This window comes from Melospiza melodia, chromosome 8 (genome assembly GCF_035770615.1).
Source record: "Melospiza melodia melodia isolate bMelMel2 chromosome 8, bMelMel2.pri, whole genome shotgun sequence".
Lineage (NCBI taxonomy): Eukaryota > Metazoa > Chordata > Aves > Passeriformes > Passerellidae > Melospiza > Melospiza melodia.
The window spans coordinates 24,189,137-24,216,863 of NC_086201.1; the positions used below are offsets into that span (position 1 = coordinate 24,189,137).

Consider the following 27,727-nt stretch of genomic DNA (forward strand, 5'->3'; position numbering starts at 1 on the left):
TAAAACCTCTGACTTTAATATTTACAGAATAAAGTTTTAGAAGTCATGTATTTCACTACCCTAAGCACTACAGCATTCACTGTAGGGTTTTGTCCCTCCTTGCTACCCACAAAGTTTCAGTCTGTCTATTGCCAAGAAGTGTTTCTTGCTATTCAAGATATTGTCACTCATTTTAATTTTTTGCTCCCTGGTTAGGTCTTTTTTCCAGAGATTCTCATGCTAGAATGATAAAATTCACAAACAAAATAAAAAAGATTCACTAACTTCTCTGTATTTGCAGATATAGATTTTTCAAACAGCTGCAGGATACCTACCTATCCACAGTGCACTTCCATGATAATTCCACCCTATCCCAGTTCTGAGCCTATTACTGGTACTATCCCCTCAAGGGAAATCCATTCTCTTGGAAGAAATTGTTACCAATTTTCTACTGCCAATTACACTCCTACAGAATAACCTGGTTAAGAGACCACAAGTTTCAGGAACATATACCAAACACCAGCAGAGACTCACCAAAGACATCAGAGCGCTGTCAGCACAAACAATTCAAAGGCAGAAGTCTTGATCTTTTCAGTCCCCTCACCACTTGCCTTTTCCGCTGATCTTCTCTGAGCTCTCCACTATTAAAAACTTTTTCACAAGAACTCACAAGAGTTCTGGCTCTAAAGAGCCTTGATTTGGTCAACAATTTCCAAGAGCAAGAGGCTCTCTTACATTTCCCCTTCATAACGCACTGCTCCTTGTATAAAGAGTGAAATTTGTCTGAAATCAGACAAACACCCTACAAGTCCTTTAACATCTGGCAGAGCCAAACTGACTATTGCCTGCTTTACTGTCATCATACACTGGTAAAGAAACCTGCTACGGCTGCAAATTCATTGGATACTGCAGCACACCTGGGCCTGTTTCAAGGTCACTTACTCCAGCACCCCTCCTTCCAAAAAGGAATTCTTTGGTATATCTGCCTCTCAGCTTTCCCTCCCTGTAGATGCATTAGCTTTTCATTTGATTAGGGCATCAGCTGGAAACAAATTGAAAGGAACCAATAATGAGCTGGTGTCACTAGTGCTGATAACCCACTCCCAATTTTGGATCATCTGACATCAATTCAAACTTTCGAAACTGTTCTGCTTCTCTCTTTGGCAGAAAATAAGCAATTCAAATTCCTTCCTTCTAGGCATATTTTTAGCAAATAACAAAAGGTGGCTACAGTAGGCATCAACAAATATCCCCTCTAATTTGTCTCATTCAGCCCCACATGTCTAGCACACTTGGAAAGCTATGACTGCTTCTCCTCCCTCACTGTCTTCAGAGGCCATTTCAATTTCAGAATATGCAATCTGTATGCAAGCTCAAGGCTGCTGTTCCATTCTGATTCATAGTAACACAAGATCTGCTAGACTTTATAGAAGAATGAATTAATTAGGAGTGCAAATTATTTAACATTGGATCACCTTTTAAAGTCAGAAACACTGAAAGGGTGGGGTGAAACAATAATTAAGAAACTACTTAGAAGCCACCAAAGAAACAAATCTACAAAGCTGATGTAACGTTATGTAAGGAAGCAGAGCAAAGACAGCCACTACTACCCAACATGTAAAGCAACTAAAATATACTAGACCCAAGCCAGCGGCAAGCCCCAGTTTCAGACAGGCCTTGAATCATTTAGAGAATGCAGTTGTCAACATGCAGGCACATTATTTCTTCCATAAAGATGTTGCTTATAGAGTCTTTCAATTTAGTACTTCTTTAGGGGAAAATCCTTTTTCAAAAGCAGCCTTCAACACCAAGTATTTGATTTCTTCCTACTTAAGTGGATGATCTCTTTTGAAGAAATACTATGTATATGGATTAAGTTAGGCCTTCATGTTTATCAGTAAGATTCTTCTGGAAAATGTAAGCTTATTAAGGTACAATTTTACATCAGCACAGAACTCTTCCAAGTTAATCTTGCTCTTTTGTTCTTTGGGGTTTTATTTCTTGCTTGCTGTTTTAAGTTCCATCTCCAACTGTAGAGTCACGTATCAAACTGGTTTTTGTGTGGATTATTTTTCCACCCCAGTTAGCCAGAACACATAGGTGGGTCTGTCTATTATGCATGGTCAAGAGACATTGCTTCAATGGCAAAGAGAAAGTCACAGGGGAAGTTACACACTCTGCAGAGAAGGCATTTCAACAGGTCTGTTGAGCCTCCTCAGAGGTGAGCACATCAAAACTGCAAGCAAGTGCCAGTTAAATATCATATTTTCCCCTCTGTAAGACAGCCACGTAAGCAGTGTCCAAGTAAGTCAGAAATATTAGGGCCAGCTCTCCATCATGTGCAACTCCAGCTGGTGACTACCTCGTACCTTTTTGGTCGGCAGGGTGAGGGGGCACATGTGGGTACTTGGAGTGCTTCTTGATATGGAAGTTGACGTTGTCCAGCTCCACGTTCAGGCTGATGGAGGCGGCCGAATCACTGTCCATTGTGGACTGGAAGCTGCTGACTGAAGTGCGCTTGCTAGGGCTGGCGGAGTCTTTTAGTGTTGGGTGAGGGGGAAGATACAGGGAGGAGAAGGGTTCAAATGGGTATTATGAGGGCACCAGAGAGGAGAAAAATTGTCTTTAATACATAAAGACCAGTGTGCAATAATACAGGAATACAGTATTTTCATAGCTCTAATCTTGTCTTCATGTGGGCATGCTGACATACTGGACATTCTTTAGTGCACTACTACAGGGCCCAAATCAAGCAGAAGTCTGCCTGAGAAACAGAAGGCAGCAATTTACATGCCTCTCCTTCATTAGAAGTATGAAGTTTTACAGTTTCACTAAATTCAAACTACTGTATCCATTGTGAGAAAGTGGAAGACTAGACAGGCTATAGCTCTCTTAGATCCTTAACGGCCCCAAGCACATACACAGAAACACAGACAGATAAAGCAAGACATAGTTAAACTAAGTCCTGAAGGACTGAGGACAACAGGGGAGAAGGCCCAGTGAGAACAAGACTCAGGTGAAACTTACTGGCTGAGTTGTCTTCCCCTTCATCAACAATCTGCTCGTTGTCACTGTCATCAAACTTGATGTCTTTGAACCAGGATGGCTCGGAGTGGCCCTCTACAGAGTTCACAGAGTCACTGTCTGGAGATGGGGTTTCTGAGAACTCTGTGCTCTAGAAGACAAGGAAGGGAAAAAAGTTATTAAAGTGCAGCTCTGCTGAAATATTAAGCAGCCTACCACAAATGCAGGTAAGGCATTTTAAAATCACAGGATACTCTCAGTGGGCTGAGCCAAGTTAGTCAGAGAGTTGCCCCCTTTGCTATGAAGCAGGAACTCTTTGGGACAAGAAACAAGCATTTGTTTACAATTCCCAGTCTCTGCCTACACTCTGCTTCTAAACAAATTGTGACTAAGTAGCACTAAAGGACAAGTTTATCATACTGCACATTTTCTGTCATCACATCCAGTTAAGGAGCTTTGAAAGCTTGCTGTCTGCAGCCAAGGTGGGTGACAGCCTTATCCTTCACCCAACACGCAGCGTTTGCTGGTGCCTAATTCTAAGTTACTGGAGCAATTCTTTAGGTGATCAATGAAGCCCCAAGAGCTTCAATCCAAGATGGACTGTAGCTGGGCCTACTGTGTCAAAGCAGACTGGCCAGATTGCCAGAGAACCTGGAGACTACCTAAGTAATTTCCATCAGCCTTCCTCATGCCTCCAGGCATCTCAAAACAAAGTTATCATCATCATGCATTTGGCTGCATGATGAGTGAGTGCAGCAAGCAACTGAGTCAACAACGCCATTTTTCCAGACTCTTGTCCAGAAGAATTGAGATCAGACAGTGCTTCCAGCTGATGAGCATAAAAATTTACTTTAAACATATAATATAAGCACCTTACAAATAGGGATGCGTAAGGACTTGCTAGTTAAGGGCAAGCTTTCACCAGGACACTGAGACAGCTGACTAGCTGAGCTATCAGAAGAACCCCAGAGCAATCTCAAGGGAAGCCATGTGACTGTGTGCATATGACTGAAATGCATGAGGAAGACAAATGCTATTGGCTGCAAGCTTTCTGTCTGAAGCCCATGGGACAGTTAAGCCCTTCGCCATTGTAAGAAGCTGAAGAACATGAAAGGCTCTTAACTGAAACTGAATGTTTTCAGTTAAGGGAGGCTACAGAGCTATCTTGTTCAAGCTAAAAAACCCAATACAATCTCTCAGGCCAGTGACTGCTCTTACCCCTCAGTAAGTCTGATTCCAGTGAAGTACAGTAGGACAGAATCTCTGGTCACTAGTTCCTGCCTCCCCTCAGGTAACTAGTCCTGTTTGGGAGGAATGAAAAAGACCCCATCCCAAACTTGGATCATGTGGCTAAGGTACTGAATTACTCATTACTCCATCACTGGAGATCAGAAGAAGGTTATCAATATATCTAAAATATCCATTTGGAATTTTTTTAAGGAATTTTGAAACAGAGGATGACCAATGTGTCTCCATCACCAGTAAGTGCACACAGATACTAGATTCTGCACATGACAACATAGCTGCCACAGGCACAGACTGTGCCACCTTGAGGCCTCTGTGGCAGATGTCCACCTTGAGAGGCCTGGCTCTGAAGACCCTTTTCCCTCATTTTAGGCAGCACCACATTCTCCACAGAGGACAGCCCCAAAGCTTTCTGGGCAAATGGAATTTCCTCAGGCTTCAACCTATTCAGGAAAAAGGCCTGGCCCCCTACTTTCTGTACAGGAGACCTGATTTAGAAAACATACTACAGCTGTTGAGAACAGGATTAGAAAATATTATAGTCAACAGCCAAATCCAAGAAGAACAGTATCTTTCAGCTTTCCCACTCCTTTTACCTGCAATGGTCTGTAGAGAGCATACTCATCTCTGAAGAGCTGATCATGATGACTGACACATTCCAGCCAACGTCCATCAACCAGTGCCTGCCCTATTGCAATGGCCTGGACCCTGGAAGTATAACAGAGATGGTTTTCTATGTTGTGTTCTAAACACATATGATACAAGCACACTACAAAAGGGAAGAGTCATTTGCTATGCATTATTTGACCTGTTGGTTTTCCATTCCCATGTTTAACAGACACTATTTACAGTACTGTGCTGAGGCACAGTACTGTACTAATTCATGTATGGAGCTAAATAAAGAGACTGCCAGTACTCTGAACTCAGCTGAGGTGTCCAACATATGATTAAGACATGTTGCTTGTGCTCCTCCAGTATTGTTATGTATACTGACCATCTCTGTGGGAGGACTGTTGCTCTACACTTAAGAACCATCTCCATTTTATCCCATTATCATATAATTAAACACACAAGATTGTTTATGTTCACCTACATGGTTAAGAGTCTGTCAGCTCCATTGAAAATTTAGCTGTCAAACACTATTAGTGATCTCTGACCCCAGAGGCACACTTGCTCTTTGGAGTAGCAGTGAACACTTTTGGACAGTTTCTGTAGTACATGCACTGTTCTCCACGTGAGTGATACTTGTCCCACAGCTACCTCCCATACTGGTTTCCAAACCAGACAGCCTCCTGTGCCCCGTTGTTTGGGGGTACATGGAGTCAGAATGGAACCTACTCTGGGGCAGGCAGTAAAGGAGAGATTTGAGTTTTCTCTCTCATCTCCCTGCAAAGGGCCCATCTCTGCAGTCTAAGGTACCCTACATCAGCTCAAACTCACCACCTCCTCTCATACACACAGAGGACAGCTGTTGTCCTAAAGCATGAGGGTTACCTGGTGGTTACGTGCCCATTTCTCATGAGCCAGTTGACCAGCTCTTTTCCCACAATGCAGTTGGGATGTGTCCGCAGCCAGTAGCGATGGTCTTGAAATTCCATACCACTGTTATGATGGCAGATTTTCTTCCACAGATCTTTCAGCTGGACTGAGTCCTGGACAGAGAGATGTGCAAATTAATTACCAGTCTAATCTCAGCACTGGTTCCAAGGGCATCAACCCAGGCCTTCAGATCAGCTTCTGGATCAAAAGCCCTCCATAAACAGGCACAGAATCTAAGCCATTCAGCATAACCTATGCAGAGGTGCAAAGAGAAATAGCAAACAGACATAAAATCAGCTCCTTATTTCCTTCCATTCATATCCAGTTGAGAACAATAAAAAACCAAAGTGAGAGATACAGGGGTTTTGATGAGGCAACCTTTTGTACTGCCTGCAGAATATTTATGCCCTCACTACTGTCCCCTTGCACCCACTCTTAAACTCAGGAGGTGTATGCAAACACAGAGGACATCATCCTTGGCAAGAACGTTTTTCTATATTACCTGTGCTCAACCCAGGCATTGTGAACATATTAGTCCAATATCAAGACCAGATATAAGGCAAGTACTTAACACAGCTGTGTTCACTGCTAGGATACTGTCTCTTATTGAGGATCCAGCTTTGTATTGTCCAGCTTTTATGAAGCTTTTTTAGGCACTGTTAGCTTATGAAGCTTTTTTAGGCATTGTTAGCTTTGGCCACTAAGAAAAAAACATGTGTATTCCTCCCAACACAATTAACCATTTTTGAATCTGTGAATCTCTTACCCTCATTACTTGGAACACTTCAGTCTATACCTAAAACTTATTTTGGAGCCTGCTAAAGATGTGTGCCACCTCTTCTGTAGGCTGTGCTCCATCCAAACTGAGCTATCTCTCTGCACCTAGCCACTTTTGTTTTCCCATATGTACCCTCAATTAGCACAGCACAAGCCATTATTGCAGGTGGAAACTGGGATCTGGAACTATTTTGACCAAGCAGTACACCACCCCACGGTGTGGAGAAGAGATGCTGCAGCTCACTTTCCCAAATGCCTCATTTATTCTATTTTTGTGTAACAGAACTTTAATTACATTTTAACTGGTTTCAGCTCTCCAATTAACTGTCACATTATTGCATTTTTCAAAGGGTGCCCTGAGGCCCAGGAGTTATGCTCCACTTTACTGCTGGACTGGTCAGTTCCAGCACTGGCTGTTCTGGATATTGCCCTAAAACCAATGCCAGCAGCTTCCCTTCCATACCAGGTATGGAGTCAAATGGATCAGTACCAAGAACACGATAGGATCACACAATTTGATGCAACTGGAGTCTCCACAGTTCAGCTGTCTTGAACTGATCAATACAGTAAACTGAAGAAATTGGCACAACAAAGCAAATCCTTCCAACTCAAGGATTTTGACCTCTAGTTCACTGAAGTGTGTGCTTATCCCAGTGTACATACAACCTTCTCTACCTTTATTTCATGAACAAAGTTCATTAGTCTTCTGAATGGACTAGGTTAGGCTTTAAATTAACTCCTGACATAAGGTCAACTCCACACAGTAAGGGTATTAAACAAACAGCAGGAATGCATAGAAAATCCTTCATTAATTGACACTGTCTTCTACTCTTACATGAACAAAATAGTACCAGTCCCCTTCTTCTTCCTCAAGAAAGAAAATAGACCAAAAAAAAAAAAAAAAAAACCACCAAACAATGTGAAGACAAAGAGCACCAAGACTTGAACATCTTGCTTCAAGTTGCATTCACAGAGCTCTGAATTTCCTTTTTCCTGCATTAACATACATCTGTGAAGCTGAGTGGTATAAAAACATGCCTTAAATATGTTTCTCCCTCAGGTGGTTATCCATTTACTCAGGAACTAGGAAAGGAGTTTTGCAACTAAACAGGAGTTAGTGTTTCTACACCCTCAGGCACACTTGAATGCATACTGCTGACAGCAGGCAGAGCCTGGTAACACAGAATGAACCTGATTTTAAAGTAGCAATGGGGCACAATCTTGAATCTTTCAATGCATGAAAAACACTGCCTTCCCTTCTCTGCCTTATTTGTTGGAAACACTTCCCTTTCTTTCCTCCTCAAAGAAACAAAACAGCTTTTTACTGTTTAGAAATTTATATAGTAACTGCAACCTACAACATTGCCTCTGGGGGGAAGGGATAATAGGACTACGCAGAACACATTGACTTTTCTTTTAAAAAGTATCTCATTATAACCTTCTACAAAATCTTTTACTTATTCTGCAAACAAAGAGGGGGCAAGTTATGTTTTGGCCCAGTAAGCTATAAGGGCTTCAATTTATTCATCATGGTGTAAACTATTTCAAAGCAGCCATTTAAAGCTCCTGATTACGTGGCCTATGAAAGACAAAATCTCAACTTGAAGAAATACAAAAACAGGTCACTGCATTACAGCTGCCACCACGACAGGTTTAACTCAAAAAGCCACCATATCAACTCCACACTTAGGAAGACTAAAGTTGTAAACATCTGAGTACAAAAACCCCATGAAACTATGATTTATTTCAGGAAGACAGTAATGTCCAAGGCAGCATCAATATTCTCCATCTCTGCTCCCCCTAGAGGAGAGGTCCAGGTAAGAACGCTTAGAGAAGAGCCTTAAAAGGCAGCAAAATACTCCTGCTGCATGGCACAAGGGAGGCAAAACACAAGGAAGGCAAACTTCACTGACATCACAGAGCAAGGCAAAGAGAAGTGTGAAAGGTACCAGAAGGATTTTGCGCTCATCCTCGCTGGTCTCTGCCTTCATATGAGTGCGAGTGGCCTGGGGGCTGACCGAGGTCTCGTAGGCAGGCACCATGGGGGACCCTGAGCGGTCCAGAGACAGGTTAGTGATGCTGGCTGACCTGCAGGGACAGAGAACAATTCCACTGTAAGTATTCATCATGTGTGGTGCTTCACCACAGCAGGTCTTTAACTTGCCGCATACTAAAAACCAGCTCAAGCCTGGGACACAGTTTATTCTTGTCAGCACAGACTGCTTAATGCTTCCTCCTTTGTCAAGGCAGAAGAAAGACTCCCTAGGAAGCAAGTGTATTGCTTTGGAACTGCTAAGATAAGCATAAACCTCTGTAAAAATCTTGTATGAAGCAGTTGGAATTAAGTTTAGGCACACCAATTCATACATGTCTGTATTTAAATGGAAGGGATGGCATGATGAGTAATTAGAAGCTCCAGCAGTTTGGAGACAAGACAAATGTCAGCAAGGGTGGCCAACACCCAGATCCCCGTAACAGAGCACTGAGATTTCCTCCTCTCCTTGTCCCATTTAAAATTCCTTGTCCTCAGCTCTCAAATACATGGCTGAAAGCTTGCAGAGTCTGAAGTTTGAGCACTTGTTCCCCAGAGCAGCTTAACCATTTTCTGAAGCTGAAGTCACTGCAGTGGGCAATCCCCCTTGTACTGTGACATGGAGCACCCCCCTTATCTCAGCACAGCTGTTAGGAAATGTTGGCCGTGCACCCCAGCACAAACACTCCATTTTGCAATTATCATTGCGTAGTTACAAATGCAAACAAGTTCCAGATACCTTCTGCTCCATTAACCCCCAACTAGACCTGAGACTGAATACTCTGCAACTTCTCATCATATAGCAGCAATTGCAGGGTAACCTATCAGTGCTAACAGCACTCTAAGGAGTGAGGATGGAAAATATTTCTTCATATACCAACAGGGAAACTCAAAATGCCAGTGTTGAACTGACTGAAGAGGCTTGCACCAATCTCATGAAAACAGTTGCCAGCCTCTAGCCTTTGGAACGAAACTTTGGTAACTTTGGTGAACTTGCTAACTGGCTAACAGAGATACTATCATTATTCCCAAAAGTTCTCCATGGATGATGCGGCTCAGCCCAGGCATGAAAAAAGCAATGCCACCCTATTTCAGTTTTTATACTGCAGAGTAATGCATCTCAACAGAAAGCATCCTAATGCACAAGATGAGGCTGACATGGAAGTCCATAACTAATCACTCCTGCCAATCATTTTGCAACAGCTGCCTTAACTGTGCCACATATCTGTAAGCAGCAGGGATTTTTTATTTGGGTGTAAGCAAGTTAGAACAGTAAGATTTCACATCTGTGTCTTTATCATCATCAATTATATTGAGGCCTTTATTATATATATGTTTTTTAAAAACAGAGAGGGAGATTTTGCCATGGAAATGTTTATCCTTTAGAAGGACCTGCAAGGGAGCAGTTTGAACCCTGCTCGCAACATTGGACTGTTCTGCTGGGGATTTCCCCCCCATCATAAAAACCAAGATTGAGAACAAATAACACATTTCCCACCCACGGGGAAAACAAATAGCAATATGTAACTTCTGTTACCTGCCTCTAAATGCACTCAACCTGCATATTTTCTGCTTCATTTCCTCTAGAAAGAGGAATAGTAAAGCTTCTGTCAAAGAAATGGCTACAGCTGCTTTGACAAGATCTAAAGACTAACATCACTTAACCCAAAGCCAGCAGCTTGTTTTCCAAAGGTTCAGAATTTTTAACAGAGATAGATTACACCTCATCATTACACGTGTCCAAACAAACAAGTACTTTTGGTGAACAGCCAAAGTTAAAATTTCACTTGAATAAGCAATCTGGGCCTGCCAGATCAAGATTAGAACCATCCTACTAGTACATATTTGAGCCAACAGCAAAAACCTTTTAAAATAGGGGTATAGTCAAGCAGGAAGCAGGAGACCATCCTCAAGGTTTCAGACATTTCTTGACGTTGCAGCAGTTATTTAGCATTGGACTTTTAATTCTAGACACCTTGCCATGTTTGCCCAATATTTATTTTTGGTACTCATTTATTCACCAGTATTTTACTCCCCCAGGTGAGATCTTTGGGTCTCAGATGTACAGTCAGTGTGCATCTCCTCCTAACCATTTCCATCACCTAGAAGGATAAAGGCTGCAAGCAGACCATTCTCCAAAAGGCACACCCAGTATCCTTCTCAACCGAGTTCCCCTGTCTTCACTGGTCTTGCCAGATCCCTCCAAACTGCTAAACATTGTGTATTCCTCTAACACCAATGCAAAGAAATTGCTGAATGTCCCAACTGCAGTTTTGAAATCTGGATTATCTTTGCTCTGTTCCTCACCTCTCTGCCTTACCTTCATTTCCTTAAATTAACCATAAGGGAAGCATTGCAACCAGCACCATAGCAGAAGCACTGTGAAGTGGGAGCTACTTGTACTTCTAATACCAGCCTATTTAGTGGGATTAAGCTCAAGTACTCACAAATTACACTAAAGCTCTCATGAACACTTTGAAGTTCATCCCAACACTCTTGCATAAAGATCTATGAAGGGAGTTTAGCCTGAGGAAGCTTGGTAATTTAAACAAGATTATCCTTAATGGAAGAGCAAAGGAAGCAGATGGGGATGCTTACAAACAAACAAAAACTACATCTCTGCTCCTTCTTGACCAGAGTCTTTTTGTCTCCCATCACCAAGTATGTGTTACTCCTTTTTCTTCAGCTTTCTCAGAACTGTACTTTTCTTAGCCATTTCCTTCCTCTCCTGTCCTCTTCACCACCACTCCTGCTTGATCAAGTCAGCAGCAAACTACAGGCCCTCAGAAGCAGTTAACATGAATATATATTTGTTAATATGAATACATACACAAATAGTTCTTCCTTACCACTCCATATGGGCAGTGAGATGTCCCATCTTAGACATGAAACAGCACTTTCAGTAAAAATGAGCCTGGAAACCCAGGCGTTAAAGCAATGAGTATGCTAGGAGTGCATCCAGAACAGAAAATACTCAGAAATTATTAGTTTACCTGTTTCTAGCTGGTGACTTCCCTGCATCATCCTGGACAGACCCAAGGCGTGCAGACAACGTGGTAGCTGAAGAGTCTGGGTGAATCAAACTGCAGGGAAAGGAGCATGGTAGAGATGTTTGAGATATCTGTGACATCCAGCATATCAGAACAACTGTAATTAAAGTACAGTTAATTGTCATGTTACCTCTCACTCACACCCATGATTGTTAAACCAGCAAGGGAACAGAGAGAGCTTTCCCCATCTGTAGACCAAAGGTATGTGGAAGACAGTGCTCCTGTCTTCTTCCAAACTTAACTCCTGAACAATACAGACTATTCCTACTTCCTGCATTATCCTGCCTTCCCACCTGCTTCCCTTATTTCCCTTTCTTACATCTTCCTTTGCTCCAGGTTGCTAATAGATACTTTGGCACTAAATCTCTCCAGTATACCATCTTTGCAATCCAAGCAATGCTACCCATAGCTACTGCTAGACAGCTTTTGCCAAGACAGCCTGACAACCTTCTGCAATTGTTTAACTTGATCCCAACCACCTTAGCCCTCCTTCTGTTTCCACCCCAAGAGGAAGGACAGCAGATGTTCAAGCACCATCTAAAGAAATTCCTGTTGGCAAAACTGTATCAGACCTAAGCCACTACAGGCCAACTGATTCAGCCACCCTGCTGTGCTCTAGCACAATAAATGCTCCTAGTGTGATAAATGCTCTTCATGAGAAACTGTAAGCAATGCAGCTTTGCCTGAGTAGCTGTATTGACCCAGAGTACACCACTCCTTCACTTCTAAAGGACATGGCCCTTCAAATTAGTTAAAGCAGGAACTCTGCGTTCCACCTGTTCAAAGAGCAGAGCCACATCTGACAAGTACATGCACCACCAGTCTCCCTGAATGCTTTTCTCACTGCTTTGCAGCATCTTATCTCAGATACATTCTTTTGGAAAGAGACAACTGCCAGGTTTTCTTTTGAAACAAACCACTTCTCATGCAGAAGCCACTGTTAGAACACAACCTCTGCTCCATTATGAAGTTGTGAGTTGCCAGTTCCCATTGTGGCACCATTTAAATTCAGTATCTTGAATTTAAATATCTTAAGGTCAATCAGGAACTTACCAAACAGTATTTAAGAAAAGCACTGTAACCCACTGCAAAGTGGAACAAGCACTGACGAAAATGTTAATCCTGCTAAAGCAACAATGAACCACCTAATCCCAAATCTCTCTTCCTCTCACACATAAAAGAGGTCCACATTTACTCAGTGTCTCTCAAAAGACTGTGTTATGAGTTATGAGTCTTCCAACAATAGGGATTATTTTGAGTGCTACAAATAAAGATTCTTTCTTTACATGCTCATGTCTACAGGCTGCTGAACTGTTGTTATAAAGGGACTAACAACACATCCAAAGACAAAACTAACAATACCTTTAGTATTTTGTACATTTGAAGAGAAGATTCTGAGAACATCTACTTATTTCCCAATTCAAAATTTGGTAGTATTTATCTCATGCATTGTTACATTAACACTTTAAATGACCATAACATTAAACCAGAAGTACTTTTATTTATTTAGGCCTAAACCTGATAATTTAAATGCTTCCAGACAGAAGCATCATATTCTGAAAAGCAACATGCAAAGCAAGAGCCAGGGCATTTTCCGAAGGTAGTAAATGGTTTGACAGGTTTTCTTTTAAATACTATCAGAAGAGCTGCTATGGGGCATATGTCACTAGCACTACCACTGAGATAAACAAAGGTTCTGACTCAAGACCTCCTCAGCAGTTTCACATCTGCCTGTTCTTCTGTTTTAGAGAAATGAGCACAAATACCATACCTGACTATTTCTTCTTCCCCACAACACTAAATTAAACCAAGGTATTCAAAAAATAACTTGCATAGCACTTGAGAAGTATAGTGTTCTTTTACTCATGGTCCAAAAATAAAGATTCTCTCATTTGAGACCAATAGGAATAAATATACTTTGAAAGGAGATTGGAGGATCTTTATAGGTCCTCTCTATTGTCCTTTCAATCCCACTTCATCTGAAAGAGGTGGTTACTTCCATCACTTCTTTTTTACCTACACAGAAAGTATTTCTTACGTCCTCTTGCCCAATTTGAAACACGACAGGTAAAGCACCAGTGTTACACTGACTCGCCTCTCAACACAGTGTTGGTTAGATGGTGTGATTTTGGTTCTGTTTTTTTAAATTCTAAATACAAAAGCCTGCTCTGTCACTGGTATAAAATCACTGAATCAGTACAATAAAGGAAGAACTACAAATAAATTAAAACTTCAGTAGAAATGTTTCCACATTTCAACGTGAAGAGAAGAATATTACAAGCACGCACAGAATTAGATTCTTTTTACAGGAGCTGGAATCTAAGTTTACTAGGTGGAAACCACCAGCTTTTGTCTAGGCAGCTGTCAGCCTGAGAACAGTTGAGATTGCAGAGCTCAGCATGCAGCCACCGCCTTTACCTTTGCCAGGTGAGATCCTCCTCCAGGAAGATGTTGCGGCTGGCTTTGCGGCTCCCCACCGGCGTGCGCGGCTCGCCGGGATCCAGCACGGACACGGAGCACGCAGAATCCGACAGCGCGCTCAAGTCTTCCCCAATGGAGTTGCTGTCTGTGGAGTGTGCGTAGCTTAAGGCTATTTTCCGGCAGTAGGTGCAGGCTCGGAGATCCCCTATGGAAAAGGGAACCAGAGAGTGTGAGCGAACAGGAACAAACAGAACTCTGTTCCGGCAGGATCAGAGGTGTATAGTGGCGCAAACAGAAAGGATTTTCTGTTTCAAAACCTCTTTGCAAGTCTAATTCTCACACTCTCTTAAAGGGCAAAACCCTGGATAATTACATACTCAGGGAGTTTTTCCAAGGCAAATGATACCAAACACAAGATCAGCAAAAGAGGAGAGAGAAGAGAAACAAGGAGAGGAAGAGGGAGGGAGAACACACGTGCCCACTGAAATGATGGCAGAACAGCCAGTCAGATATGACACACCAGCTGATGTCCAGAATTTGGTCACTGGTATTTGAAAGATTTTCTCCCGATCCTCAATTAAAACATGTGGCTCATACTTTAAAACTACTGTTACTCAGAGCAGCTTTTCCTCAGGCGTACTTTATTGTACTGCACACTCTTGTTCAATAGTGGCCATATTTGTTTTGTAGTGTGGTAAAAATTAGCAGGCATGGCATAATCCACCATCTTTCATAGAGAAACTGGTAGAATTAGGTCCTGTGATTATTTTTTCTTGTTTTTAGGCCCACTACAGACCTGTACAGCATTTTCTAGAAGATGTCAGGATCTCAGATGCAGTAAACCAAACAGAGCTGAGCACACAGAGACTGCTCTGTTTCTCAGTAAATAAACCCTACCTGTGTAGCCCATGAATTTTCCAGGGATTTCCTGATTGCAGCATCGACTACAAAAGATCTGCCCACAAAGTCGACAGTGGTGCCTCCTTCGGAAAGTGGTGAATTTCTCACTACAGTCATAACATTCTTTGCACTGGCTGTCAGGCATCCAGTACTGCTTCAAGTCACTGTCCTACAAGAGAGGACAGCAGATGAAAGCTTTTTCTTTTGTAAATAAGAAAACATGTCTAGTTTCATGACTCTTTGTAGACTATGCTTATGGAAAAGAAAATTTCATATCCACATATCTGTGCACGTGTGCACACACTCTTGCATAAAAGCACACAAAGGATTTTTCATGTGGTTTTACAGGGAGTCAGAAGGCTGAGAGCTCTGAATTAAGAGAATAAATCCAGTAGGACTTTGCCTCCTTGATCCAGAATGGAAGCAAAGCAGAATAAAACTACCAGAGGATGTAGACAGAAGTCAAAAATAAAAAAATATATGAAGTAGCCATTGCCCTCGCCTCTCATTTGCCCCCAGCACATGAGAGGTCCTCAGCTAGCAGAGTTTTAAAAGGAGAAGAAAAAAAACCCCACCACATATCAGCTGAAGCTGTTATCTAGGAGTAAATCAAGTTACCAGAAATTATCACTGCAGGAAGATAATTTCAACAGCTAATATTGGGATATGTTTTGAAAGGATTATAGATACATGTAAAAAGTTTTATTATTTGATCTAATTCTTCAACATTTCAGTAAACAGTTGGAAAAGCCTATGCCAGATTGATTTTGTTTCAAAATTCCAGGTTAACTGCTATGTGAAGAAAACTGAAATTCACATTCAGCAGACAACAACATATATTAATTGAAAGCATTGGTATAGCCACAGGAAAAACATAATCTTAAAAACAGAGAGTTAAAACTTCCATCGCTGTAGAAGCTATAGAGCAAGACAAACTCTCAATTGTGATTCTGAGCACACCAGCTGCAACTCCCATGGATGGACACAACTGCTAATGGTCACATGACAGCCCTGCCTGTGCAAGAGTTCAGTTCTGGCAAAAAGCCTTTTCAGAGGGACTGAATACTCCAGGTTTTTCTTAGGAAGAGAAACTGCTGCAAGTATTACCTCAAAACAATCACAGAAGAGAGTAATCACGCAAAAGAAAGGTGATCCCTCCTCTCGTTTTCACATAATCAAAAAAACCCCATTGGGTTTTTATTTTAAATTGGGATTTATTTTTGGATATTCACACACTGAAGTTTGACATAGCTGCTACATCAATTTTGAGACCAAAGCAGTTATGATCAACAACACAACACTTTCATGCTGTCCTCAGGCAAGAAAACCCACACAGAAAGAAGCTGAAGACTGCTCAAGACAGTCTAGTGTTTTAGCAAAACTTGAACTTTAAGATAAACACTCAGCTTCAAGCAGGGAAAGCTTTGCCAAGGAACTGCTGCAAAGCTGCAGGGTATGCCATATAACAGTTTTTGTTGCAACACTGCATGATAAGCCAGGTCTCTGGATCTACCACATAGAGAGAGGCTGTTCCAGACACCGGTGCTGTGCCCCACTTGCATGTGACTGTGTCCAGAAACCCAGTCACTGCTGGTCACACCTCCCAGCTCTCTGCTCTCCTTGCAGGCTGTTCTTGCCCATGAGGGAGGGCTCAGAACAAAGTTTGGCAGGCCTTAGCAGTAGAGGCTCATTAGAAAAGCACCTTCCAGAATCTGATACAAGCTTCCTACAAAAAGTAAAGAGGTCTCCTGTAGAGGCAGGCCAAGTCCACAGCAGGAACAAACTTTTGCCTGAAGTGACTCAAGCAAAACATGGCTGCAGTCAAAGGCAGTGATGCATTACCTTTTTAACAGAAGTCAGCATGCTGACAACTAACAGACTGTTTCCAGAAGACCTGGTCATTTTCATTTACTGCTGTATCCTGTCTGTTTCAGCACTCCTCCAGTAGCTTCAAATACATCTGAAAATCTCTAGGGCCTTCAGAAGTTGCCACAAACTGAAATATTAGTAAGGGGCATACTCAATGCCCTGCTTACTGCAATGAAAGGCTTCTGCTTCACTCTCAAAAATCTTGCCCCTTTCTATCAAAGCAAGATTATTCTTACAAGCAGAACAGCACGGGAAGCTAAGTAAGTTTACTCAAAGTCTACCTATAAAAGCTATCAAGCCAAAAGCTGTTTCCTTCCTCTACCAGTTTTTAATCAAATGTACTTTTGCCTGTTCATGTCTTGCCCACAGACATAGCTATTTATACCCTCACTTATAAATAGGTGTGGATTCTTTCCTCAACTAGAGCCTCTTCTTAAAGGTACGGTCCAACTCAGCAGATGGAGATGAAATCAGCAAGTCAGTAGCAACCACCAGACTCTTGTCTATAATTGAAATTAAGTAACAGGGCACACTTTTCAAGCAAATATTGCTGACGAATCAGTACCACAATAAGTAGCAGATTTAAACCACTCTAAGACTTCTCATTACTATTTGTGACAGTTAATGTGTTTCACCTGTCCATGGTTAGCCTTCTGGGGAGAAAACTATTAGGAGGTTTTTTTTCACTAGACTGGGTAACACTTAAGTGGGAAGGAGTCTAAAAAGAGAGCATCTGGTCCAAGCACAAGAAGCCAAGTAAACACAATGATTCACCTCCCCAGCATGACAGATGTTTGACAAGTCAAAAGTCAGCATCAAATGAAATTGTTTCCCCTGCATTCACACAATGTTTTTCGAGTTTATTCGCTCATCCTTCAAACATCCAGAAAAAAAAATCCCCATGATGTATCTAAAAAAGAGCTCAGAAAAACCTAGTAAAGAATTAGTTTTCTAGATGATTTGGCCTACAAATCCTTCTAAAGAAGTACCTGGCTCTTCCCCTCCATGATTTCTTTGAGGCGTTTTAAAACAGTGCTGAGGCTTCTTAACTGAACTGCAGTTCGAGGATCATGACCTCCAAGGGGTGGTTCTACTTTCCTCCGATTGTCTGGAAGGGAAGAGAGAGAAATATTCATTCCTTCCACCATACATCAACACCCACATCACAACACAAAGCCCCATTAGAGGGAAAAACATTCACGTATAGATACATTGTACAAAGTTACAACGTGTTTGGCTCCTTGCCCTTGATGCCAGACAGTTTGCTGTGACTGCCATTTTAAATACCACCCTCTGTGTTTACAAGAAGCCATTTAAGTTCTCTGAGAATGAAAACATCTTTCAAAGAAGTGATTTTCAACCTACTAGATGAAGCTTGTAGTAGTCTGTTACAAAGCACTGAGGTCTCATTTTTAAAATGCCCTCTAGGATACTTGCAAAATAATTGCTACAATACACACACTAATTCTAGGAGTAGTATAAGTAAATGCTTTGACCTGAACTTATTTAAAAACTACTACAGCAAAAAAATCAGAACTCTATTGCTCAGTTCCTATTAAAAACAGTAATTCAGAAGTTCACATTTTCAAGAGGTATGGGGTTTTTTGGTTTGGTTTGGTTTTTTTCTAACAAAAACAACAGGTTGTTGAGAATTTGTACAGTCATTCTTGATTAACTATAGCAAAGAGACTTCCTGAATAAAAATGCAATGCAGTTAATTTCTGTTACTTTGAATCATTGCTGAACAAATGACAAATAGGCTCCTTCTCTCCAGGAAGATTTGAAATCACAGCTCTCTATTTACCTAAACACTTAAACATTTTCAGAGTCTCTTTCCTAGATTAATAACTTTCTGAACAGTTTAAAGTTTCTTACCAGCTTCGTTGCTCTCCATCTGACTAGTGTTTTATTCAGCTTGCCCCAGCACAGGAAGAGCAGACATGGCTGCTCCCTGTTTACTGCCTGAGCTGTCCCTGATGTCAGCAGAACGCTGACAGCTCTGCCTGAAGCCGTTAACTGTTGCTGTGCACCGACAGCTGCGCTACTGCTCCGTGTGCTGCAGAGCAAAGCCCTCCCTTAATGGGACTCAAACTGTGGGATTCCATGCTCCTCTTCAGCTTCTCAGGAGGTATTCTTAGTCAATCAGCCCACGTTTTGCTGCTATGTACAACAAAGAATGCACATTTTCCTTTTTAAGAAAAAAAACCCATTTCTGTAACTGGCCACTTGGAGTGGATTTCTTTTTAAAAATCAGACTTTTGGGCAGTACAAAGTTCAGTATTTTAGGGTGATTAAGGGGACCTTCACATTTCAGGAAGACATTGATAATGCCAGAGAAACCTCTGGCTCCTCCTTACTTCTATCACAAGATCTGTGCTGCATTTACTTCCTGGTACTTCCTCCGAATTCAAGAGTACCTCCTTTCCAGGAATGTTGCTTCCAATTCAAAGAATTATCAGATCTACTGCCTGACTACCAATAAATCTGGTCAGGCAAGTGACTTCCAAAAACAAACATACACAGCACTGAGGAAATGCCACAGGTAACTCCACACTGGTTCTTGTTAGTTAAATGCCCTTTCCTCTGTTCCATAAAACAATGTCAGAACAATGTCACCCACGTGAGAAAAAGTGTGCCATCAGCAGTAGCAGCACATGGCCAACCTGTTTATACTAGAGAAACTGACTGATTCCCAAATTAAAATTCAGCTGGTTCTTTTCCTTCTCAATAATGAGATTTCTCCCTTTCTGAGCAAAAATACTGTATAGCAAGAAAGTAAGAAGTGAACATTCCTGCAGTAAAGGAAACACTGTCTAAAACACCATCCTTCAAAAAGAATTCCCAGGTATCAGTCTTAGGTTAATTCATACCCCTGATTCAAATTGCATTATTATAAGTTATTTTTTAACTTCTACAGCTAAAAAAAACAGTTAACTTATTTCAACAGTAAACATAATCCTTCCTATATGCATTTATGGTTGCTGATCCTTGGTAAAAACTAAAGAAAAAACTCTAAAGTATAGAAATATGTTTTCAGAGAGTTTCATGACTCTACAGTATTTTAGCATTCATTTTACAGTGAATGACAAAACAAAAACACCACAAGAACTACCTTGTTGCAACCTATAGTTTCAGTTTGTAAGAGAAGTGACCATACTGAACTACACAAAAGGTAGAGATTCACACAGTTTCAACAATTAAAAAACAGCCCTGCCAGAGATACTCGTTTTGCTAATATGAAACAACATAAATTGCTTTCTAATTACTTGCTACCACAGCACAAAATTTCATATTCAATTTCAATTTCACAGTTCAAACATCACATCTTCCTCAAATCACTGCCATAAAAAGTACTGCCCTTAACTTCATTTTATAGCACGCATTTTCATGTTCCAAAATCTTTTTGATTAGAAAAGATGCTGTGGTAGTAATTCACTCTCCACAGCGGTTTCCAGTAAGTACCACATGCTTTCCTCAGGCCCTCTTCCCCTATATGATCACTGGCCATTGCTTGGCTCCTGCTCAGCTCCTCTGCCACTCCCTATCGCTGCCACTCTGCTACAATTGTCCAGCATGAACAGCATTATCCTGCATGACAGCGTAACAAGCTGTAAGTGCTTTTACTACCCATGCTCCCTCTGCAGCAGTCAGCATTTCCAGGTCTCCTTAAACAGGATTTGCAAGCTGTGACATTATCTCAGTGATAACAGTCTCATTGTTGGACCATTTTGGTTCAATCCAGCACCTTGAAAGCCCTCATCTGACAGCACAGCACACGCAGTCCAACACAACCAGCACACAAAGATGCAACAGACTACCCAAGAGAGAGGCCACAGGAGCCATTGCAGAGTCTCAGCACTGGCTCTTCAGCCACACAACCCTCAGAGCATCTCTGACATAAGCCAGGCATCCAATGCTCCTCCTATTTTCACAAAAGCCAGTAAGGAGCTATTTCAACGTTTTTGTGGAAGCTGAAGGGAAGCACAGAACTGAACCCTACATAACTGCTGCCAGACAGTGTCGTCCAGCAGCCACCATCCCTCCACGCTGTTCGGCACTTGCAGCTGTCAGACAGCACAGGCCCCAAGCAATGAGATGTGCTGCACAGACACTACAAGCTAATGGGCAGATGAGGGGTGAGGGTCAGCATCTTCAGGAGCAATTTCATTTCATCACTATTTAGAGACACCAGAAGCAAAGTTTTATTTATTTATTTATTCCTTTCAGTTTGCTTAACTTGATACATTATTTAAGATTAAGTAAGCTAGAGAGACCTTTGTGAAGTGCTTATATATTTTCCTGCCCACACTTGCCCATGTTATTAAGTATCTAAGTAATGGCAAAGCCTACAGAGACATTTACAGGCCTGTGGACACAGGGCTACAAGAAAACTTAACTCAGTTAGACACCTCTCTGTCACTGAAGTCAGTGGGTGAACCAATTCACCAATCTGGATGTTTAAGTAAATCCCATCACTTATTTTCCTGCTTTTCACCATTTAGATAAGATAATAATTTCTAAGATTATTTGTGCAGGCCAGCATCAGCTGCAATAGCAGAAATAAAATTCTCTGTTACTCAAAGACAATCCTCAGAGACCTAAAGACTGAGCACTACTGAAGGTCAAAAAAGGAAAGAAAAAGAATTTTCTAAAGTTTGCTTCAAAAAACCCAAAGCCTGGCTTTTAGAGAAGTAAAGTGCAAGTATTTTTCCCCCTCTTCAAACAAAGTGAGATGGCCTAAAACACTCCCCCAAACCTTCTCACTAATCCAGTACACTTTTACATGTGTCACACAGAGCTCATGTTTGTTACAGCACCAAGGTTGTTTGGGAGAAAATACTCAACAGCAAGTCAGGCTGCTCAGCACAAGGTACCACAGAAATCTCTTCAAAAAATGAGCAGCAATTCCTGCTTGTCCTAACTTTACTTCTTTTCAGGCTAATTCATTATGACATTTTTTAAAGCATATTTGCATCCAAATACAGAGATATGAAAGGAGGTCCTGAAAAAGAGCTGGAATAATATAGAAACAGTTTCTCCCATACTCATTAAACTAAATCTTATTCCCTGGCTGCCTAATCCCAGAGGAAGTCAAACAGCAAGATTACTTCTGCCTTCTGAGTATCAAACAACATACTTCACCTGAAGGTTTCTAACATCTAATCCCCAGGCAATTTCCAAGAGGTACCAAGTAAAAGCAAATTGGCTTATCAATCAAGAGCATACAGCTGTTCTGGAGACATTTGAGAAAATTCTTTAAGAAAGAGCCCAAGCAAACAAAACAAAAACCCCAAATAAATAAATTAGTTAACCTCCTTAGTTGGTTCACTGGAAGCACAACTAAAAAGATCAAATACTACTAGAGGGCAAGGAGGAAAATGAAGAACATGTTTAACTAAGCATGCAATGACTTAGGTAAAAATGCTAGTTCTCTGCACTAGACTTTTGCCTGGCTACCAAAACTACCCATCTTTCTGGAAATCCCATACACATTAACAACATTTAGGATCTGATTTGTTTGCACTAGGTACCACACTCTTGGAAACACTGCCTTGCACAAGATTGTTACCCAGTTTAGCAGTTTACTCAAGGCTATCATCAACAGCCAACAGTAACCAGTCAGATCTCAAGAGGGACCCCTGTAATCAACTTCCTAGCTCTTTCACATCTTCATAAAGCCATTATGCAGCTGCACCTTTGAAATTACAATCAATCCACATACCAGCTAAAAGATTCAGTACAGAATAGTTTAGGCAGGATTGAAAAAAAAAATCTTAAGCACAACCTCCTATTCAATTCTTCTTAAAACAACTACAAGCAAAACCTTTCATTTACAACTCCCTTGAAGACCCAAACACCAAATCCATCCAGACTAAGCATTAAAGTAAGAGGTAGCATGTTGATGTTAAGAAACTGTAGTGTCTTGAGACAAAGCAGAAATGTTCAGGATCAAAGTTCAGGTGACTTTAAAACACTAGATGTGTTTTGGCAGCCTCTTCTGTTCCAGACTGTTTTCCAATTAAAAGAGCAGAGCCCCAACAAGAAGTTATCTTGCTGGAACACCAAGAAGGGTGGAGGGTTATGAGGTTAAAGTGCAATCTCACTAAGAGAAGCAGCGTAGCCTGATACTAAATTCTGCTATGAATCTGGACACTCAGTGAGCCTGTGCTCACATCCTTCCACCTCCCCCTGAAGCATCCTGGCTAGTGCAACATTGTCTTATAGACCAAAGAGCTGAAATTACCCAGAGTTGCAGAAGATCTTCTTTGCAGCTCACCGCTCAGTTGTTTTTTGTAAGGGATTGGTGATCTCAGAGACTGAGCCCTCGTGGGATGCTGAGGACTGGACCAGCCACCACTCAGTGCTTGTGGATCACTCTGTCCTGCCTCTGCTCTCTCTGCTGGGGATGAAAGCCTCCCATCATCTAGAGTTGACAAAAAGCAAGAAACCCCCTGTTCAGACATGATAGAAAGAAAACCAGTAGTACATGCAAAGCTAGGGTTAAAAAACTCTCACAAAACAGCTTTTAGATCATAATTAAACAAAACAAATGATTTTTTAGTTTTATAAGTACTATACATATCATAGAAACAGGACAGTAGGCTGTCTTCAAGGCTCAGGCTATTTCAGAAATTCTCTAATGTGAAAAGTGTCAAAAAAAACCTAGCAGATTATTCATGAATCCAAATGTGAATTATTCTTGCAAAATAGAATAGTTACACTTGACTATCAGCTTCTGACTTGAAAAGGGATTTTCAGTTACTTTACAAGTCAGTACTGAGGTCACAGTAAAGTTACCACAGCCTTTAATTTCCATCAGCAGATCAAGTATAGACAGGTTCTCATTGATTCCAGTAAGATGCACATTTCATGTGTTGTTTCAAGGTTGTTTTCTCATTCACTTAACAAAAGACATTGCTGACTCCAGCTACTTTTGTCAGAACAAAACAAGTGAAGCCAATATTGACCACATTTTATGCTACTTTCAATAAATTAGCAATGACAGGTGCTACTCCAGTATGCAAACTAATAGAAGTCATACCAAGTAATTATTTTTCATTCTGCATAAGAAGAGCCTGAACAGATCAGTTACACAAAAAGCTGTTTGGCTCTTTTCCCCCAGCTCAAACATTGCTGAAGTATGCTTAACAAAGCTGGATAATGAACAGACTAAACAAAAGCAGCTGACCAGTGTGCCATCTCCAGTAAAGGGATACACACACTTTGCACAAAATCCAGGTGCTTTCATTCACCATTCTTAGCAGGATCTCTCTTTGAAACAAAAAGGAACTCACACAATTCTTTCAGAGTTTGCCCACTGAGAACATATTTAATGACACATGCAGCACAAAGGCCAAAATAGTGTAATACTTTTTAACATACAAAACTTTCACAACACTTCAGACTTCTTGATGGGGAACACCTAAGCCATGCAAATTAAGTGTGGACTTCCTGCTTTATTGCAGGTCAGCTGTCACCCAGTTGCAGGTGTGAGATGCACAGGAAGGCGAGAGGTGGATGAAGTCTGAAGTAAGAACTTGCACTGGAAGGACAAGCACACATTTTGCTCCTGCAGGCTGGCAGAGGGTTACTCCTACTTTCAGCCCAGAAAAAAAAATCATACAGGCAAAGGAAATTCTGATGTCAAGCTAAGAATCTATACAATAGTACCTGCTAACTGGCTTCTCTTAGACCTTTATAGGCAGCTACAGATTTTCAGCTGCAAGACACTGGCTATCTTTCCTAATAAAGCTCTCCTACACCACACAAAAGCCAGATGCAACATCTCTCACTAAAGAGCTGACATCAGCCCTTTGACATTACGCTGCTCTGTTCAGAGGTGTTTTCACAAGCAGCAAACAGCACACACATGCCATGCCCACACATCCCCCAGCACCCACCTTTGCTGAAACGGAAGAGATTTACAAAAGAGCTGTAAGCTGATTTAAAGGGAGGCTCGTCCTGGTCAGGAGTCAGGGGTTTGAAGTGAGTGAGATGCGATGGGCTGCTGGGAGAACGAGGTAGGTCACTGCTGGAGTCCAGTGTCGGAGAGCGTTTCTCATCTGCAGCCATTTCAGGTGCCCTGGAAAGAGGTCAGCAGCACACATTACACAAGGGAGGGTGAGACAGAACCTCCTCAGCCTTCTGAGCAGGAGATGTCTTGTTGGATGCCAGAGGACAGACATTCACCCAACTGATCACAGGCAGCTGCTATCAGCACAGACCAAGAAGGCCAGAGGAGCCCATGCCCCCTGCCCAGCCACTGACAGAGAGCAGCACCTCTGCAGAGTGTAATGCAGAGTGCCTACTTAAACAGCCAGAGCAACAAAATAAACAACCACTACGCTGATGACACACTGCAGCAGAGGCTTATGAGAACTTGAAGTTTTCAAGTGGAGACTCTGCAGGCATACCACAAAGAAGTTTTAACCTTGACAGCTTTTCTCCTAATGTTGTGACTTCTGCAGCCCTTGTAACAAAACTGAAAACAGGCATGCCTGAGCAAGCATAAGGCAGACTTGTTGTTTGGCCAGGTTAACTTCAGAGTGAGAAGTAGAATGAACTACAAACAAGAACAGGACTGAAAGATTAATTTTGGTAGGAAACTGTTTCCCTCCCCTCTGCATTACAAAACAGGCCCTTGTGCAGGTTACCAGGGAAGCAACTCAAACTGTGGTTCACTTGTTGTCAGATCTAACACCTTCAAACATCCTCATTTTCAGGAGCAGCTCCATTTAGGAAAAACAAACAAAAACCCCAAACCACTTTCTGTATTAGAAGAAGCCATACTTGTAAACCCTATTTTCTGTGTACCAAAGCTGCCATACAGCCAAGAGTCATACTTTTCCTCAGCCCACACTCTTTAAGCTGATCAGACACCCCATTTCTTTCACAACACCTCACTCAGCCTGCATTTCTAGCCTGCTAGGCTAAGGTGCTCAGTGCTCACTAACTTCATCTTTGTTTAATAAAGATTTAGTGAAATGTTTGAGAGTAGGAACACAGGCAGCTGAGCTGATGGAGCCTATGAGCAATGGCTGATTTTTACCTGTGCCAAGGATCAAAACCCCTTGTGAACCTGCTACCTGCTTAGCAGCTGATAGTCACTTCTTCATGACATAACAATTTCCAGTTCCCACGATTGTTCCCTAGAACTTTCAGGCATGTATTGCTCACTAGAACATTTTCTTCCAAGTTCCAAGAAGCCACACGGCAAGAAATTCGTGCAGTCCAGAGAAAATCATCATGATCACCAGGTGACACTGAAAGTGCTGACAAGCAGCTCATGTGGCAAAGTTTGACTTCTCCTACAAAGAATGCCAAAAAGATGTGTGTGCAAGTCATTCACATGACTGCTCAGTGGACTTCTGCTTGCTGCTCTGTACTTCAGCTCAGTTTCTTTTGCTATTCACATGTCCTCAGGAAAGAAGGCAGAGAGGCATCATTTACAAGAGAGCAGAGAGACATCATTTACTAAGCTTCAAGAGAAACTTTGTTCAGATTCTTTATGTAAGGCTGAGTCTCAGTCTTCCACATACCCCTCAATCAGGGTATGTTGTTTTGTTGCTCATTTCACCAGTATTACTCAAACAGGTGATTTGAATGTACTTAAACACCAGAGTTCATGGAACATTTTCCTTGAAACACACTCTTCAGGTAAATTTGGAATTGTTTCTTCAATCTTAAGGGAACTAATAGTTTGCTTTTTAAATGCTGAACATACAACAAGGCTGTACCTTCACACACAGTACCACATTAAAGATCCCACTATGAAGCCAGTTTTGTAGGAAACTATGTTCATATTTCAGCAACTGACTATAGCCTGGCAAGATAAGAGTTACAAGCAAGTCTCTGAATGTGCAATAAATATGTATACACATATGTGTGTATATATATACACATGTATGTGTGTGTGTGCTATTAGAAAAACTTGTGTTTCAAGGGGGAAAAAACCATAATAACTGCTTCTGTCACAGCAATGTTGGTCGAATTAAAACTCTTAAGAAGAATAGCATTATACCTAACATTAGCCCCAGAAACACCTAGATTTTCCGTGCTGTACAGCACACTAGCTGTGGAATCTATCAGCCTTTCTATGCTTTAGCTGTCCCACTAAAGGCAAAATACTCACCACTCCCACCACAAGAAACCAAGAAATAGTCACTCCTTTGTATAATATGGGAAAGGGGAAAGCAAGGTGCACATATAGGTCAACGAGCAAAAAACCAGAGTACATTCCTCACAGGATCCTCACCAACAGTCACGGGGAATGTATCTAAACCCCCTCGAAGCTGCAGCTTCAGCAATCACCAACTCACCACCGATAAAACACGGAGTGCGAGGGTGGCCGTGAGCTCCCTCCCCACCACTGCTGTTCCTGCAGAGCAGGGCCGGGACATCCCGCGTCCCACAGAGCTGCCCGGAGCGGCTCAGGGCCAGACGGACACGACCCCTCCCTCCTATACACACACTGCCGGGCACCCGGATAGCGCACCCCGGGGCAAAGCCACCCGCAATTCGCACACAGCTGCGTGACTGACACGCTTCCCCTCCAACCTCGGCGCAGGGGACAGCTGCTCCGCTCTCCCCTCCGTGAAGGGGACACCGCCGCCTTCCCCCGCCTGGGCGGCAGACCCGGAGATCACCTGCGACGGGACGCGCGGACGCGGTGGGCAGTGACCCCTGGAAAGCCGCCTCCGGCCGCTAGCGACGGCCGGCCCGGGCAGCCCGGAGAAGGCGGGCGGAGCAAGGGTGCCGCAGAGCGGGGCTGGCGGCGCGGCCCCGGCGGGCGGTGCTCACCTGCTGCCCGCGGCTGCTGCCGGTGCTGGGGCGGCACCGCCGCTCTTCCCTCACCGCCCGGCCCGGCGGCGCCAGCCCCGACCAACCGCCC

The 27,727-nt window shown here is 42.2% G+C and overlaps 1 protein-coding gene across 7 annotated transcripts in view; it reads right to left on the reverse strand.

The window, feature by feature from the left end:
• The window catches only part of PIKFYVE (phosphoinositide kinase, FYVE-type zinc finger containing), a 63,676-nt gene that overhangs the window by 35,490 nt on the left and 459 nt on the right, over window positions 1-27,727 (reverse strand). For 2 of the 7 annotated variants that reach the window (XM_063162273.1, XM_063162271.1), the window contains exons 1-12: window positions 27,637-27,716; window positions 24,738-24,919; window positions 23,081-23,260; window positions 17,826-17,944; window positions 14,965-15,136; window positions 14,065-14,272; window positions 11,590-11,679; window positions 8,514-8,652; window positions 5,743-5,900; window positions 4,845-4,956; window positions 3,007-3,154; window positions 2,349-2,516 (exon numbers count right to left, since the gene is read on the reverse strand). In XM_063162273.1, the coding sequence (XP_063018343.1) occupies window positions 2,349-2,516; window positions 3,007-3,154; window positions 4,845-4,956; window positions 5,743-5,900; window positions 8,514-8,652; window positions 11,590-11,679; window positions 14,065-14,272; window positions 14,965-15,136; window positions 17,826-17,944; window positions 23,081-23,260; window positions 24,738-24,909 (1,666 nt within the window). In that variant the 5' untranslated portion in view covers window positions 24,910-24,919; window positions 27,637-27,716. Of the gene's footprint in view, window positions 1-2,348; window positions 2,517-3,006; window positions 3,155-4,844; window positions 4,957-5,742; window positions 5,901-8,513; window positions 8,653-11,589; window positions 11,680-14,064; window positions 14,273-14,964; window positions 15,163-17,825; window positions 17,945-18,711; window positions 18,829-23,080; window positions 23,261-24,737; window positions 24,920-27,636; window positions 27,717-27,727 lie in introns of those variants that run through there. The other 5 variants (XM_063162275.1, XM_063162274.1, XM_063162272.1 and 2 more) reach the window with 4 other exon arrangements.